The 19,047-nt window shown below is 33.5% G+C and overlaps 1 protein-coding gene across 1 annotated transcript in view; it reads right to left on the minus strand.

Annotated features, from left to right (window-relative positions):
* Positions 1-19,047, minus strand: part of RYR2 (ryanodine receptor 2) — a 379,203-nt gene that overhangs the window by 70,111 nt on the left and 290,045 nt on the right. Inside the window, exons 63-73 of the mRNA XM_029965125.1 lie at positions 18,516-18,565; positions 14,773-14,833; positions 12,854-13,092; positions 10,630-10,711; positions 8,512-8,642; positions 6,491-6,811; positions 4,908-5,148; positions 4,399-4,486; positions 3,259-3,351; positions 2,662-2,832; positions 1,680-1,739 (exon numbers count right to left, since the gene is read on the minus strand). Coding sequence (XP_029820985.1) covers positions 1,680-1,739; positions 2,662-2,832; positions 3,259-3,351; positions 4,399-4,486; positions 4,908-5,148; positions 6,491-6,811; positions 8,512-8,642; positions 10,630-10,711; positions 12,854-13,092; positions 14,773-14,833; positions 18,516-18,565 — 1,537 coding nt within the window. The remainder of the gene's footprint in view (positions 1-1,679; positions 1,740-2,661; positions 2,833-3,258; positions 3,352-4,398; positions 4,487-4,907; positions 5,149-6,490; positions 6,812-8,511; positions 8,643-10,629; positions 10,712-12,853; positions 13,093-14,772; positions 14,834-18,515; positions 18,566-19,047) is intronic.

The following is a 19,047-nucleotide window of genomic DNA, read 5'->3' on the forward strand; positions in this document are numbered from 1 at the left end:
TCACTTACAGCTGGATTAGCTAAGATTACTTCCTTCTTAAATATCAAGGCCCTGTGAAATTTCATCAATTTAAGAAATTTAAAAGCACTTTTATTCTCATGTGGTATAAACAGAGGAGGTGATATGTTGCCTAATAATAGTAAACTTTTAATTGAAGCACAGGAAGTTTCTGAAGACAAAGCACAGGTCAAAGTGTTAAGATGTATCATTCCTTCCAGACAGAAATTTCTTAACAGCAATATGTAACACTGAAGAAACAAAATAGAAACTGAAGTAGTTAAAACAGGAAGAAAAGGGCTAAATAGCAACATGAAATGCCAGGCAAGACTTAAAACTGCATGGCTCACAATATGACAATATAGACATACCAAAAATAACAGAACAGAAATATCTATCTTTGTCATTAAGAAAACACTATTGAAGTTTATACACAAAATCACCTCACATTTAAGGTTTCTCTGTTCATGGCATGCACATTGCTTACATTAAGATCTTCAGAAATGCTCTTTTCTTCCTAGTACTTTGCCTGTGTGTTTTCTTCTGCTTCCCAGTATATAACAATATTTGCTATATAAGGATAAGTATTTCAAGCTTTTGCTTTCAGTGGTAAACTTTTCTATGTGCAATCCCTATAATTTAAAGCTATTGAATTTTTATTTGCAGTATTTTATGAAAAATGCTAATTGTTAGCTTTGCAAAATGATACATCTTCTTGTGAGCTCCCAGAAACCCCACCTCCACATAATCTTTCTTGACATGGCAGCAATACATGGAAAACATGATGGGAGAAGATTAATCTTCACATATTATTCAGGAACTCATTTAAAAAATTTATTAATGCCATGCATTGATTGCAGTGGAATCTAGAATTCTGGATGATTCTTAAATACCCTTCAATAAAAAAGCACCAGATTTTCAACTCACATGTTTATTCTCTTGTGACCTTTTTATGAGCACAGGAAATACCGGTTAGTTTTTTCTTGAGGTGAATAAAATATAGGGCAGGGGAAAAGGTAAAGGACAACCCTAAATAAATAGGTACAATTCCATCTTCCTTCAACAGAGGAGAGGTGTAATTTTATTACACTTTTATTATACTTCCATATTCTGGCTTCTTTGTCCTTATTTGAAGCATTAATAAAACAATTCAACTACACTGGCCATTTCAGGACTTTTTCCCTAGGGCTATTCATCTGGTACTAACTGGAATTTATTAAGAAAAGTTGATTTTTTTTCTCCAAAATACTTTCTTTTCCCTAGGCTGAAAACCAGGAAAAAAAACTTTGGAAACTAGAGGTTTTTCACTTTACAGATTATGCCAAAGCTTCCTTTTCCTTTACACTTCAAATTGAAACTAAGTAACTGTGAGCATTTTTCAGATTTTATCTCAAATAATAGTAGGTGTAGTTTAAACAGTGCTAGACGTTGCTTCCATCTCCAGTTTCGTATTAATGGTGTGCATAGCAAGGGATTTGAAGGTCCATATGTTATCATACATAATACATATATCTATACATCAAAAACCTACCATTTAGCAATTGACATGAACAAGTTACGTGACAAAAGAGAAAAAGGGACTACAAGTTATCCTAATGAACCAAGGCAGGTTGTCATTTTATGGTACCAACACATGAATTTGAAGGAAGAAAAATCACATTTAAAAAATGCATATAGATTACCTTGCCCTGAAGGTGAAGATTACTGCGGATGACATCTCGTACTTCATCTTCAGTATCTTTCTGCCAATAGATTACAAATCATATAAATTAGGAATAGAAGGTAATTAGGAAAAGATATGATTCATTAAATGTCAGTCTTGGGTTTCATCAGATGATGAATAAAACTGACAATGTGGAAAACTGAGGAAAATCTCAGAGACAAATCTTTTTGAATCAGGCCAGAACCAGCTACATCCAAGCTTGCAGTAACAAATTCTGGATGGTATCATACATATTTGATCACAGAACACACTAAGTGTAAGTCTGAATTAAAATTACTAGTATACATATAACCAAAGTTTGACCAAATAAAACCAATAACACGAACACAGCCTTCTCTGATTTGATTTCTGTTTCTTTTGGAAATCTTTTATCCTGTATAACACTCAATTCAGCTGTCCAAAGGTCATAAAGTGTATAAAGGGTGTATAAAGTATCACAGCCTGAGAAAGGAGTATATTCCACATTACAATCACATTATTGCATTGTGATTTTATACCCAGAAGAATCACTTTTAAATTAGTCTACCCCTATAAAAACTCTTGCATTCACATGAGAGTGACCAAAAGGAATTAGTTATGATATTGGGCATAGAAGTTAGGAAACATCTAGTCCTTAATTTTATTTCCAAATTCAAGCTTCATAAAATATAACAAACTCAAGTTAGCATTAAAAATTAAGAGAGAAGAATAATTTTTAATTTAATAATGTCATCTTTATTCATATACTGATCATTTAGAAAATAAGTATGACCAAACTGAAATGTTTTAAGCCATGAGAACTACATGCAGATAACTATAAAGGCACCCATTGTGCCTTTATATTACAGAATTATAGTCTTGTTTCTCTGTGTCACACTGTAAGACGAATACAGGGTGAAATATTCAAATAATTTCCCTAGAAAAATATTTCTACCTTTTGCAAGTGCAAAAAGAGCACCTACCATGCTAAATCGATTTTTGGCCAGTGCAATTAGCTCTTGGTCTCCAGGAGCACAAATGTTTAGGCCAATGGGCAGTAATCTCTTCAGTGCTGCCACAATGAGCGAGGTCTGCATAGAATACCGGTCACCTTTTCGCTTCATCTTCTTCCTCTCCTGGTCAGAAACTGCTGCCTGCAGAATAATGCCAAGATGAAAAAAAAAAAAAAAATCTCATACTAAATAAAAGAATTGTACTAGCAACTTTGTACTTGTCTCTGGTTTGAAAATCTCCTTATCACCTGTACAGGTGCAACTATATCTAATGGAACTGCCATTATTTCATTGCCAACATTTTGCACCTATACCTGTAAGGTCCACTGTGTTTCTCAAATGACTATGTTTTGAATCTCAACCCAGGGTTTTCATCAGATCTTGTTACAAAATCCACTAACAAACAAAACCTTCCCAAACAAACAAACACCGCCAAAAAACCCAAACCACGCAAAAAACCAAATTCACTAAAAAAAAATACCAAGCAAACAAAACAAAGCGTTTCTTTGGAGTCCTCCTGTCTTCTTCCCCTTTGCAACAAGAAAAATATAAAGATCTTTACACTACCTTAGACATCTTAGATTTGGTGTCACTGATAAGGAAAGACATGTTGTTGATTTCATTTTGTACCACAAAGTTCTGCTCTTCCCTTTTGAAATTCTGGAAATATACAGATCTCAGTTAGAAGCATTTATATAAGGAATCTATCTAAACATGCCTTAATTAAAAATTTAAATTAACTGAAAATCTGTAAAATCCATAAGATAAGACAAGAATAGTAAAAATTAACAGATGATCAATAATGTCCTTGAATTTCACATTTATTTACATGGTATAGCTAAGGTGGTTGTATGTTTGGGGTTTTTTTCCATGTTAGAGAGAAGGAAATGTTTCTCTAGCTATTAAACAGACATGACAAAAGTCTCACTCCTCCTCCAATTCAAAATAAAAATATTGTCTGGAATTTTCCTTACCAGTAAATATTCACTTAATTTTTGCCCCATTATAAATTTCCACTATATTCAGATACATAAGAAAATTTTTAAATAAAAGACTGAACTTGTGAATACACAAGTAATTTGATGATCCAGTATCTACTGTATATAACCAGTTTTTGTGAACAGGGGTGTTTATATTAAATCTTACAGTTAAATTTAGGCACAAGTACAGAATTCAAAACAAATCTTGTTTCCCAAACTTGAAAGAGCTGGAGTTATGGCAAAAAAAGAAATTTAGTATAGCCAACAGTCCATACAGAGATCTAACGCCTGAAAGTATTTAGTCTCTTTTGCTGTTTTAATTCTTTGTGTTCCAGTATTCACTGCATCATGTGCCTGATTATGTCTGGTTATAAAAAGGCTATAGGGTCAAAAGAACTGAAAAGAAAAAAAAAATAAGGACTCAAAATAATGAGCTTAATATATTAAATATAAAAAAAATTTTAAAAACCCCAAACAAACAGAAAACCCACAGCAAAAAAAAATTAGAATCTCTAAATAAAATATCTACAATTAGTGTTACTATGCTACAAAATACCTGTCAACTCTCATAGCTACTCTGCCATTTCGAAGGTGTCAGAAATGTGAAAGTCATTAATACCTTCTCATCTGCAGTTTCAATTATGTCATTAAACATGTTTTACAAACATATTTGATCTACTTGTTTAAAAACCTCATTAAAACAAGTATTTATCAAGGAATTACTTACATGAGACTTTGACCAGTAAATGAAGACCTCAGCCACCATGCGGAACAACTCTTCCGCTTCAGGGTTGGGCTCCTTCAGCCATTTTGCCCTAAAATTTGGTAAAAGGATGAAAATGCGGATGATTCTCACTGTCTTTATGCTTTGAAATCAGTTTACAACATTTTACAAGGATACATGTCAACAAAACCAAGCATGCATGTTTTTAATCCTTTCTGGTAGCAGTGGCTTTTTGCTATCCTATTTCAAAACCCTGAAAATCCTTCTACATTAATCCTAGCTCTAATCCAATACATTTTGATTGCAATTTTTTTGTTTTGTTTTGTTTTCTTATGAAAAAGATCCCAGCTCCTTCTAAAAGTCACAAAGCATTAGCTTGAGCAGTTTCAAGATTGTTAGACTGAGTAAAAGCCACTTTATTAATTTAGTGCTAGGCATATCAAAGGATAAGAAAGTGTATCAATAAACAGGAAGGTTTTATGTGCTTCATTGACCTATTCCTCTCCACATACCTGTTATAGTCCACAAATCTAATCAACAAAGGGTAGAAGGCATAGAGGTCCCGTGCCAAAGTGGTGAACTCATCTAGGATGAGCAGTTCAGACTCCGACATGTCACCTCTGCCTTCTGCTCTTAGATGTTCTTCATCCGATACAACCACTGCTGCTTTTTTCTTTAATTTATCCATCAGTGGAAGGAAGTGTGTCTTTAAGAGCTGTGGCTTCGCTTTACTTATGATGGGCTGGGAAAACACTATTTAAGGCAATGAACATTATAATATATACCTTGCCACAACATATAAATAAAAACTTTTACCTTTTCCCACTTTCTCGAATCTCATTTCTAGGCTACAAAGCAAAATCCTGCCCCCATTGAAATCAGCAGAAGTTTTGCCCAGAATTAAATGTGGTCAGGATTTTACAAAGTCAATTCAGTTTGTCACTATGAGGGCAAACTAAGCTTGCAAGATCATAAATCTTGAAATACCTCCTTACTGGTATTCTGTCAGCATGGTATTTGTCTACATAGTTTTACTGAGCAAAGTAGAAGTTGTTTAATGGTATGTGTGGGTGGATACACGTATAGATAGGTACATAACACACACAAGTTTTCTCAGCCACTGGCCTCCCTTTTGAACGTTGCTTTTTAACTTGTGCGAAGTGGAACTGAAAAGCATTCCCTGGTTATTTGAAAAACCTAAGGAAAAAGCCTGCCTGTATTTCTTATGCACATTAGGAAGGCTTGTATGTAGACACAAATGAGACGACCATTCATTTCAGACTCATTAGCACAAGCTTTTGTAAATCTACTCATAAGAAAAATATGGAAATTAGCACTGGGCCCATTAGTGCAAAACCATTTGTAATATATTGATTAAAATACAAAGAATTTGTCAGTTACCACCTATCCTTAAACTACATTACATTACTAACCCTCAAAAGACTAGGAATTCAGAGTGCTACCATGAATGAAATTACTATTATAGCAAGTACTGGAAAGTCATAATAAAGTCTAATTGAAAAATTGAATCCACACCACTGAAGTGACTTTTCCTTGGGGATTGTAACACTGAGAAATAAAGTGGTTTTAAATAAATTTTAAGGTGTTATCACAATGATGTTAATGTAAGGATTACTAAAGTGACATGAACATTTCCAGATTTTATTGTAATGGATATGTTAGATATACACCTTCACGACCACATTTTAAGGATCCAGCACTCACACCGAATAGCAAAGAACTGTACAATGCCTGCAAAAGAGAACTTGCTACATAATGAAAATGAGCTAAATAACTATAAGTCCTTGAATCCAGTATATTGCAAAGTGCATATGTGTATATTCTGGGGAAAAATAAATAGTCTAATGTACTTCTTATATTACTTATTAAGAGATTAAAACATATTGCTTTTTTTTTATATTTAATATTTCCGGTTCATCAAGATTTTTCATGGTTTAAAAATGTAAAAATATGAGTCTTCTTCTACTTCAGCTTTAACACAGTAAATACAGAGTAATTCAGAGTGTCCGTGTGTATATATACATTCTGAATACACACACGTTTGCTTGCTTAATTATTTATTTTTGCATCTTACCTGCTAATCTCTTCATCCAGGCTCCTTCATCAATACCAAGATTGTTATAGATGATTTTCAATATGTTACCCAACAGAGTGTTCATGTGCTCTGACGTCAAGGCTGTGCAACACATTTCAGCCTTGTCAGGATTGTTTTCCGGCCCATGCTCCCACCAGTGTGACATGTAACTACATAGCATAGGCAGTATTACTTCCATGATATGTGGCATTTGTGTGTAACGAATACCAGATTCTGCCAGTTCCACGATTTCTTCCATTAACTTCACCAAGGAAGGAATATTTGGGCAAACCTCTTCTACACTAGTAGGCAAATTGAGAACTATTGAAAAAAAATTCCAAAAATCAATAAACTAAGTCATAGAAGGAAAGTAATTTTTTTTTGCTATTCAATACAATTTTTGTTTTCTATTTACATTTACAGTCTTCTGATCCAAAGGAAAACACACCCAAACACAACAACAAACATCATTTCATACTTTTGAGCAATAGACTGCTTATATGAAAATTCCTATAATTAAAATAATTCCTACATGAAAGTTTTAATAATGTAAATATTATGGAATTAATTTGGAGAAATCAGATGTGTTTTTCTATATTCAAAATAAAACTTAAATTTCAAACTTTTTTCCAATATAAGCTTTGCAGTAGAGGAAAGAAACTGATACAACGAAATATCTCTCGACACATCAGATGAGACCTGGAATGCTAATAGAAGAAAAAAAATCATTGCCTGTCATAACGAATTGAGCAGATCCAATAAACTGATTATAGAGGTGAATGACTGATTGTAAATGTATACTTTTGAAGTTATTTCAATTATTAGTTCTTTCCTCTGAAAAGGCACTGCAGTTGCCTTTATTTTTGGAGGCAGTTTATTTCATCTACAAATAAATATCTGGAAGCACAACTACTAGCTCTGTCCAACATCCTTATATACACATACAATGACATACATAGATACCTATAAATGAAATATTTAGCCTGCAATTGGTAAATATAAATGTCTGTACCAATATAGCCTAAGGTTACTCTTTTTTGAAAAACATCATCTTCTCCAATACATTTCACATGGATATCACAGTGTCTCCTTAAGATTAACGCAATTTTTGAAAATAAATTCAATTTTCTGTTAAAAAAATTATTGAAAATACAGTGGATTTTCCTTCTAGGTGTAGTAAAATAGCTATAATATATATGGCAAGAATGCATAGCTGTTCATATTTTCAAGTTAAGATACTACAGCTCATTGGAGAACAACTCTGGTATGACGTCTTTTTTAAAAAATAAAGGTGAAGTTATAAAATGGATGCCATAAACTGTCATATTATACAAACATACTGTCATTTATCTATATCTGTGATATAATTCACACTCAGCGTATATGCAGAGCTTGTACACTGCTACTGCAACTTTTATTTATTGCAGGAACAGGTTGTGCATATTCTAAAATCATGTTACAGCATAAGAAACATCAAGAGTAGAATAAAAAGGTATATGCAAAATAAACATACATGATATTACTGGAAAGTATCTGTACTGTCTTGTATGTCAAACAAAGTAAAAAAACAATTTACATACTACTCTGCAATGTATTTACTTTATAAAGGCATAATATGTAATTTATACAGCAGAGGTATTTTTCTTCAGTTGCAAGTACTTATATTTTAGGGACCCAATATTGTGTGCGCAAACTGAGGAACCAAAGTTACTGATAAGAATACCTAAGTTTATCATCAGATACATAAAAACTGAGATACTTAAACTGTGCAAAGTCTCTTCATTAAATTGATTCCAAAGTGGTATTTTGAGAATGGTATCTCAAAATTAAATCGGTAACCTTAGGAACATAAAATATTCAGTTTTACCAGACTTATCATTGGTTTAGAAAAGAAATACAGACAAGATATTACAAGAAACTTCTGGCATTATAAAATGCATTCAAAAATACATGTATTCAGGCAAGAAGCATTTATAGTGAAATAGGGCTTTCATAACCATTATGTGAGTTTCTAGAAATACCTGCTCTGTCTCTCGCATTCTTGGTATTGTAGATTGAGTAGATATTATGTTTGTTCAAATGAGTTTCCAAAAAAGCCACTGGAAAGGCACCTGAGAAAGCAGCCAAGCATTCTCCTAGTGCTGATCTTTGCCTGTGAATTAACAAACACCAGTAAGTATACACACCTTTGATCACAGAATCACAGAATGGGTAAGGCTGGAAGGGACCACCAGCAGTCATCTGGTCAGTGGTGCTTGACTACACCTTGGGGTTTTATTTTAAGATGAACACATTTCAAAGAGATAAGCCACTATATTATTAGGATCATCAGCACAAGAACAGGTAATAGAAACTGAAGTCTAGCAACCCTCTGCTAATATATGAATGAAATGTTAAGACATAAAACATCAAAGGTGGCCTACTTAGCTTACAGAAAATGAGAAACATGCAGGGAAAAACCAAACTAATTTTAACAATGCCTTCGGTTCTATTACTTTCCTCTTAGCTTTACTGACTTTATAATCCCTACAAAGCAAACAGATAGAACACGAGACCACAAACATGTATCATTTCATTTGAGAGAAATAGTGACAATCACTTTCATGCTTGGTCTAGTATGAAAGTTCTTCAGCAAGTAAAAACTGCTTCTAATGATCAATAACTCTGAAAGTTTTTCACAAAAATATTGCTTTAATGTCTTCAAATATATGACAAGATTTATTTGATAATCAAAATTCCTTCAGTGTGTCAAAATTTTAAAAAGCCTGTGTCTAGTAAGAAATAAGTGAGCCCCTGTCACTTCATTTGGGTCAATTAAAACTATTCTTTTTGATTTCCAATTCAATTGATCAGATTTTAGAGAGCTGAGATATTCCTAGCTGAGGCTGAGTCACACAGGTGGCAGATATCCAAGAGAATTTGAATCCAGGAGAATCATGAAAGGCCTCAAGAATGATTTTGTGATTTAAAAAGATTCATCTTCAGTCTATAGTTTATCTCATTTTTGGAGATTTTATTCTTTCTAGATCTAACTCATTAAGCTTTATATTTAAATTTAATTTCATTCCCATTGTTATTTACACTATTTGTTCCTTCTTCCTTTTTTTTCCTTTTCATTAAGGAAATCATAAGCAAATCATACATCCATCACATACACCTAAAAAGAGCATGCTATATGCTTTTCAACTGCAATAATGTTTGTAGACAACAACATATAAAAATAGTCACACTGAAATATTTTGTCTTAAAAACAAATCCCATATAATTTATTTGCCAAATAGCAAACTAAGTTAATTTTATCTCCTTAATGAAATCAAGGAGACCTGTTTTTCCTCAGATGTGTAATTTTTAACTTAAGTATTGGTCCCAACCTTTCTTCATAATGTTTCCTGTGATGCTGCCACCAAGTAAGCAAAGGTATGTCACTGGGCTGCTCTGGAGTTATGCACAGGTGGATTTGCTAAAGGAGTATGACTCTCTAAACAGTGAACTTTCTTGATTACTGCTACCAATATCTGAAATGTATGAATTCTGTTTAGCCTTCCTTCAGAACAGTTCTAGTCACTATAGTTCAACTATTCAGTTTTAAGAACTGAATTATCTAAGTATCTCTATTTTTTGGCCTAACATGGCTTACACAGACCAAATGTAACTTGAAGGGGGGTTAACAGATACACAGATGCATAAAAAAGCAATTATAAAGCCTCATTTCCCTGGGTAATTGAGTTAGAAAAGAAGTAGTGTTGTACAAGTGACAAATTAAATTTAATTTAGGGTAATAAGAAAGAAATATTCAACAAAATAAAACACTATAGAAGGAAGAATCATAACAATTGCTGAGCTGAATGACATAATTTTGCAATGTCTCAGTTGACCCTCAAATAGGTCCTATTTGTTATAATGTCAGATAATTTTATTTTTTATTTTTGTTTTAATTAAGAAATATATTTTGACAAGCATATAATGCAGTATTTTTAGTGTATTATAATAAATGCAACTGCATTCCACTTAACATCATTTTTTCTCTCCTGATATCTTTGCAACAACAATCTCTTCCTATACTCATTTCTGAACTGCAAATTCATGATGCTAAATATAAACACAAATATTAAAACCAGAAGAACACTTTTCCTTCTTACCGCTCTACATAGATACTCTTGCTAGTTCCCAGAGCGTATAAACTGGCCAATATTCTATAACAGGAGACCTGAACATCTTCCACTAAAGAGAAGAAGAAAATGCTATTTATAAAGAGATTTTTTTTGCAATTTCCCTAAAATTAAAATACATTTCCTTCTACAATAACTGAATTAATAACATTAAGATGTCAAAAGCAATCCATAGAAATCACTCACTAAATACAGAAAGTCTTTGGACCACTGAGTGCTACAGTTTTTACTCAAAACTTCCATTCACTTCAATTATCATGTTAACAGTTAAGACAGTAAACATATTTCACTAGTGCATTAACTTTCTGAAATTAATGGCATACCAACTCTTTACACGTGACACCTTTACAAATAGAACACCACTGTACAAAAGAAAGGAAATCCAGTAAAACAAATACCTAAATATTTTAATCAGAGTTTATATTTTTTTTAAATTTAGGCACAGATACTAGCTAACAGCATGTACTTTGTTTACATTTTACCCTGACAAAGGATTAAAAAAAATAATCCTTTAGTCCTTATGAATACTTCATCAAAAGAGGTTTAAAAATTATCAAATACTTCAGCCACAAAAATGTGAGAATAATCTTAATATCTATTTGAAAAAATGCTTTTCTAGTGTACTCTGCAGTAATACAGTAACAGAGTAAGTACCATCAAGAAGGACAACACTGCCATTCTTGCCACAGATATCTTTCCTAGTGTCTCCTACACTGCTAATATTGTTGCCCAACTTGCAATGAAATATTGTGAGTAAAACAGGATAAGACTTCATGGGCTGGGACAGCCTACAAGATATTGTATCAAAGCTACATGGCTTGGTCCTTTACTGTACCGTGATTTTAGTTCAGATCATCTTGGAGTTGATTGTTTTTACATAATAATAGTAACCTCAAGTACACCTTCATACACGCTATCCCCATGGAGTACTCTGTACCTAGTACTCCTAGGTATAAGTACCAGGTCAAGATGCTTGTACAAATAAGATAATCTTATTCTTAACAAGATGTAAAGAGAAGTTGTGTGCAAGAAAAAATAGCCTTTTCATCTATGCTCTAGATAAAATAAATAGGCATAACTTAAATAATTTATTCTTTCTCAGTTTATGAATTCTAAATTGGGTGTTTTACACCAGTGTGATGCATGCAGAATAGTTGATAAGTGATAAAGTATACAAAGCTAATTATTAAGTTTTAAAACACGGAATACAAGAGATCAAAAACTATACAAAGCTGATGGCTAAAACAGTGGTTTATGATGAACAAGTGAAGTATGTGAACTCCACAAATACTTTTTCTGCACACTATCACAGTCTCCAGAATTTTACTGAAATAATTTAATGACAAAAGAGGATGTTTATATCTCATGACATTCAAATCCATCAAGACAACTGCAAATTTTCAAAGAGTTCTTTTAAGGCCATACTTTTTACAGAATCTAAAAAGAGAAAAAATATAACTTGATATTCTTTTCCACCAGATCCTTTTCATGGATTTTCATAACTGAGTTAGCTCTACAGAGCAGAACTGCCTCCTTTAGTGCAGTATGGATAGCAAAATTTCTGTGAGTTCCTAAAATATATAAAACTGAACCTTTATGTGCAGACTGCAAAGTCTGCAAAATGTTGTCTTGCAGATACTGTGTTGGGGAAAATAAAGAACACAATATGCTGTATTCAGAATCTCTACAAAAACCCCATATACAGGGTCTCATACACATTCCCTTCTCTGGTGCCTGAATTCTTCAGGAGCTCCTTCCACTTTTCCCTTTTCCTTAGAATTTAAGATGCACCCATCCAGATTCCCTGCTAACTAAAACTGAGTCAAAGTGCATGTATGATGGTATAACATCATTCTTGTAGTATAACCTTATTTATAGACAGAGAAAAAGCAAATTAACTTGCACAAAATGACTTCTCACAGAAGAAGAAAGTCATGTTAAATCTATGGTAAAGTTATAAAATCAATCCTTCTTTCTAATCACAGTTACATCTGCTTTAATAATTTACATGATGTCCACTAAAACCTGCAGACTGTTTTTGGTTGATTACAGCAAATTCTGTCAAAATGACATAGGATTTGTCCTTCTCTAACAGAAATGAGAGTCTAGTAATGCTTACTACATGATACGACAGATATTTTAGTGGCATGGCCCTTCTACATACATACATGATAATATGATGCATGATACATACATATCAAATCTTCCCCAAACTGGTGCTGTCCAATATGCTCAAATAATGAAGATAGCACTGGCAGGAGAGCAACTGTGGTATAATTAATGATTTGTGTAACTCCTTTTGGCTGATTTCTGCTGTGTGTAAACTGGCCTTGCTTAAGATTTTCCATTGTTTTCTCCAAATCCTCAGCAGCATTGTCCAAAAACGCTCTCAATGCCATCCTAACAGATTCCAGACCAGTTTTCATCACAGTCCTGTTTATAGCATGCAAAAAGAATGAAAAAGAATATTCTATTAGACAAGCATGGAATAAAGTTTAGTCTCGGATGATATGAAATAGATAATAGAGATCTGAAGAAAAATCATCTTTTAATATTGTAAAATCTTCTCAAAGCAGAATAACTTACTGAAAACAAGTTTCATAGGTATCCTGTAGAACACAAGGATACCTTATTTGGCTTTCTGCTGAGAAAATGAAGTCCTTTAAAATTTATAAATTTATTCATTTAATTTCAGAGGGAAAAAAAAAACACCTAACAAAACCAAGAATGAGAAAGTCTGAAATTTCTGACTCTAGAAAGAGAAGAACTATCTCAAGCTAGAACTCAAGAAGTCTTCTCAACCATGACAGTCATATTTCTGTCTCCAAAATAAAGGCAATCAAAAAGGAATGAGTAAAAATAACCACATCTGTTTAAAAATTAAAATAAATAAATAAATAAGTAAATAAATAAATGCATTGATTACATAACTCTATTACCATAATATAAAGACATAATTCAGGAGAATTATTACCTTATTTATTTTAACTAGCTCAATTACAGAAATCCTTTGTTTAAGGAAAGTGAAACCCAGGTGATGTTCTTTTGTAAATTTAGTATTAGTCCAGTTTTTCTCTTTGGTTGTTCACTTTAAAGAGTAAATATATATAGTTTCAATGGCAATCTCTTCAAACTTACATGTTACCTCTATGAATTCCCTAATCCCTATCTAGAGCTATTTTTACATCTCTACCAAGAGCTAACTTAGTGACCTCCACCTGTATCTGTATTGCATCTGTACAACTGCATAGAGCATGGACAATTTAAGACCAAAAATCCAAGATATTGCAACATAAAGGATTACCATGCAGTATCTGAACCATATTAGTGACCATGGTCATGACTACCGCATAGCAAATGGAAAGTAAAACTTGTCCATTTACACAACTGCAAATACACTGAGAAAAAGAGCTATCTGTGTGTAATACAGTCAATTTTTGGGACTAAACGCAAAGTGAAAAAAGTTACCTTGAAATTTCCATGGAGATAGTTTAAACTACCGTATTTTGTTTCACAGCTGCAAAGATCTAAAAATCAACTATCAGCATAGATGGTTGAACGTATAGTAAACAGAAAGCAACACATTACCCTCCAATATATCAAGGTTTTTTCATCTATAAACCTAACAACGGGTCAGGTAGCTCAATTTAACTTAAAAGTAACACTGAATTCTGTGTAAAGTGTCTGGGTTGTTTTGGGGTTTTTTTCAAATAAGAACCTGAATTAATTTTGCAAAGACATTCTGTGAGACAGATTTATTGAACTTCGTGTCCATTTAACTCCTGAATTTTTTGATTAAACAGTGTAAGCAAAATATTAAAATATTTCTAATTTTATTGCGGTTTTAAGAAAGTCACAATGAAAACAAGATGAATTAATAGCCAGCAGTTTCTGGACACCATTGATGCATACCAAAGTTGCAAATGTAACCTACAAATAGTGTCCTGTCAAAGCATAGTAACTAACCTACTTCACAAGGGGAATTCTTTTCAGCATGGTAATTCCTTGAGTGTTGAAATTCAGTAGCCTTATACAGATAGCACAAATCTGACTGCACATTATACTCTTTATTCTTGATTTTCTTTGTACTTTAGAAAATATAATCAGTATTACCTCGCATCCAAAGTCTGGCCCAGTATGTGAAGACAGTTGACTATTGATGTGGCATCATTTCCTAAAAATGGGCAAAAATGAACCACCAATTAAGCTGAGCATAGTGTGTAGCATATCGACACTCCGCTAACTGTATCTCTGCATTTAATGAAAGAATAAATGACATAGCAGAAGAGCACTGAACTTCTGCGTAATTTTAACATTCAAGTTAAAAAACATGCATTTTTTTGTCTTAGCGTTGTTTACACAAATGCAGTAACTAGAGCCAGTAAAGCATCTCTCATCAAATAGCTGAGGCAGTCAAAATGGAAGCACTAAAATGTGGGGTTAATTAAAGCTGCAGTGTATTGTCTGGTTTTCATTTGTTTTCTATAAATTTTGCTTCAATTAGTTCAAGTTTGTCTGAACATTTATCTTCCTCCTCTCAGTAACAAAAAACCTGTTAATTTTCAAAAGTTGCTATTGCCGGAAGAGAACATTTATATAAAATGCCATAATAGAAGTTAGTTCCCTGGTGTTACCCATAGGCTGCAGCCATTTATAGCTTGATTAGATGTGGTTCACATGAGTAACAGTCTCTGACATAATACACATATCCCATAATATTTTCCATTATTTTTTCATACTTATGTAAAAATAGGACTTATGCACAACATGCCTTGTATGCATATATATCCCAAAATGTTGCCTTGTACAAGCCTCTTTCCTCTAAGTTCACTTTTAAAATACAGGACACATGTAGGCTACAAAAATCTGAACCACAGCTTACCTAATACATTTTTTTTTTTTGAATGAAATTCTGCAAAAATAGAACTGCCTTTTCTTGTGTCTCTTTATATTTAAATTTTCTCAATTAATGAAAAAAGTAGAAACTAATTGAAGGTTTAAGACATATTTCTGTAAATACTGTGATCTGCATACAGTGATACAGTGCACTATACTTTCTTACTGGTGGTTATTTCACTTAAAACTATAAGCAAATATACAACTAAAATTAGTAACTCAGTGAAATAGAGATTTAAAGAGATAAATTGCAAGGAAGGTGTAGGAGGTTTGTTGTAGCACTGAGAAACTGTTCTATGCTGCCAATATTAGGAGATATTGCCATGGTGTTCATCCACAGCAGATTAAACAAAACTGAACCACAACTTCCGCGGCTGCCCCTAGTCAGGCCCCACCTTTTTTTCACTGGCACTTGTGATCAATACAAGGAGCAGATAAGAAAGCTGAGGTGACCTAAAACAATCCTACCAAAAACACCACTCCAAAGGATTCTTTTTGTTAGATCCAATTTTTTTTCCTTATTATTTTGCTGCTCTGGTGATATCAATGCCAGTGTTGATGCAGAGAGTGCAAGATTGTGCTAATGACAGCAGGTATGAACGGAATACTCAAAGCAAACTGGACTTGGATTGTGGATTAGACTGTCATAGAATCATAGAATGGTTTGGGTTGGAAGGGACATGACAGATTATCCAGTTCCAACCCCCCCGATCAGGGGGGCCAGGGACACCTTCCACTAGACCAGGTTGCTGAAAGGTCCATCCAACCCCGCCTTGAATATGTGCAGGGATGAGGCAGCCACAAATTCTCAGCAACCTGCTCCAGAATAGAATTCCTTACTAGAGATTTAAACCAAATTGAATCAAACTACTCATATCAATGTGCTTTTTAAATGGAGAAAACATAAATTAAAATGCTCAATTCACCAGAATTATGCAATAAAATCTTTCAATTTCAGCCAGTAATAATAATGAAAATAAGTCATTACAGTCTTCCTGATGCACAGCTACAACTCTCAAACAGTAAACTACTGGGGTCAAAAATCTACTTTCACAGTGTAAGAAATAATGCTTCCATGTTGAATTACAATTCCGTAATCTAAATAACAGTCTTAGATATCGAATGTGATTAACTATTTAAGTTCCCTCTGGAAGACTTGAATACTTAATTTCCCATTTTATCAAGACTTCTATATACAGCTTAAGCTACATGACTTTCACTAATGATTCTCATAAAGGCAGCTGTATATTCAGAAGTACCATTCAAATTCACAGTTATATAAAATACCTACATATCCAAACTATATAGCATTTTGTTATTTGTTATAGCAAACTCCCCACTATCCATAAAAGGTGAAACTCTTGCTCACTGAAGATGCCTCCAAAATGCACAAATAACTTTCTAGGCCCCAGCTGTACTCAGAGGAATCCTTATGAGCATTTCCCCCTCTTCTACACAGTCCTTGTCTTTGCTGGAGTAAGTGCAACTCTGTTGATCAGGTTTTCTAACATGATGCAATTCACTGTCAAGGTAAGGCAAACTGTAAGGTGACTTATGAATTGAGTTAGTAGGTCCACAGTAAACAACCCAACCATGCTCCACAACCTTATGGTGATCTTGTCATAATTAACAGAAAAACCACAGCATTGGCATAAAGATTTTCTATTCTGTTAGTTACTGCAGTACAGGAAAAGAGTTAAAAACCAAACTGTAGCCATAGGGAATAGCCATTTGATCCTATCTGACTTCTACCACTTGAACCTAGCCAGACAACAGGAAATAAGAAAGCTGAGATGTGGAGTGGAGAAGATCTTTTCTTTAGTACTAAAGAAAGTTACGTTGACTTGGACTTTTTATTTCAACTGTGACTCATTTTAGAAAAAAAAAGTCTGAAAGTCAAATGTACACAATAACAAACAAGATTTACAAAATTTTAATAGTATACCTGAGGTATTTCATTCTTTGAAGAAGCAACCTAGGGTATAAATCAGAACTTATGCGTAAGCTTGTGACATATTCCACCTTTCAGAAAAAGCTGCAACAATGCCACACAGCTGCAGAAATAACTCCATTCCTCCTATGATCTTTTCACTTTACATGGAAATCCAGTCAGCTCATCTCAAAACATTTAAAAGCGATATCCCAAAATAACTTCTGATCTTTCTTCTCAGTTTAATAGTTTTCATAACAGTCTATAAACTTTTTAAACACCACACTGCTGCAGCGAGTTCCTTCCCTTCCAATTGAATGAAATATGCAGGAATTGAGTTAGATGCATGTTACCTTAATCGAATTCTAATTCACTAGAAATTACCCATTTAGGTATGTTCATGGATGCTGAAGTTTGCACTGCATCCGTCACAGAAGCTATGTATGCATAGATGTACTATTCCAACTCTCAACTCATGGCATAAGAAAAAATTGCAAAGTAAATGACTTCAATTAAGTGATTTTCACATGGCGTAAGACAAACACAGAGCTCCTGCTAAAGTCACATAATACCAGAAAGATAGTACACATGCGTATGTGGAGTCAAGCAGATCTGGGAATATTCAAGAATTCCACAGAACATAACTAAGCATTTCAGCCCACTTCAAATTTTCCTTAATGACTTTCCAATACAAATGTGCAGTTTGGTGATGTTTTTCCCAAATTATTTAGGATAAAATAATGAATTAGTAATTGTAAGTTATTCAGCAAAATTCTTTGGTAGGATAATGAAATCCAGATATTAGTTAAGACCCATGGAAAAGTAAACAACCCCCCCCAAACTGATAACTACAGAAACTTTTTATTCCCTCTAATAAATTCTGTGATCTACCAATCTAAATGATTAGTGGTCTGTGTAGACCATGCATTTCTGCCATGCAGCATGCAACAAAGCAGCACATAACACAATGCAAAAATGGCAAAGAAAACCAAGTGATGGCCATGCTAGTATTTGTCAAGGGTCTCCTTACCAAACAGTGAAATCCTATGCCTGACAAGAACTCCAAGTTTGCAGAACAGGCTGAAGACAAAAGAAAAACAAAAGAGAAGAGAAGAGAAGGGAGAAGGAAAAAAATAAGGGGGGGGAGAAGAAAGAAAAAATAACAGCTGATATATGAGCAGGAAAAGCAACATGATGTCACGCAGAAAGAATCAACTGTCTGAGCAGAATGTGGGACAGAGTACTAAAGAAAGAGTTTTTAAGTGCATATCCTTAACAAACATGGTTAAATAAGCACATATTATAATTAAAGAAACAAAAAAAAAATTAAAAGCAAAGCTTTTAATGTAAAAGCGTCCCATAAAATAACCCACAAGGAAATAATCATCAAAGTTTTAAGAAGTAAAATGCAATCATTGTGCTATGCAGGATACCACTGACAATTTGAAAATGAAAGGTAAGGGAATCAGATTAATTGAAGTGAGTGATGGCAAATGTTTAACTAGTTCAATTAGGATCTTGGAAACTTGAACACAGTAAAAATTTCTTTTCAAATATGTTTC

The sequence above is a fragment of the Manacus vitellinus genome, unplaced genomic scaffold (assembly GCF_001715985.3).
Source record: "Manacus vitellinus isolate BGI_N305 unplaced genomic scaffold, ASM171598v3 scaffold_8_pilon, whole genome shotgun sequence".
Taxonomy (NCBI): Eukaryota; Metazoa; Chordata; class Aves; order Passeriformes; family Pipridae; genus Manacus; species Manacus vitellinus.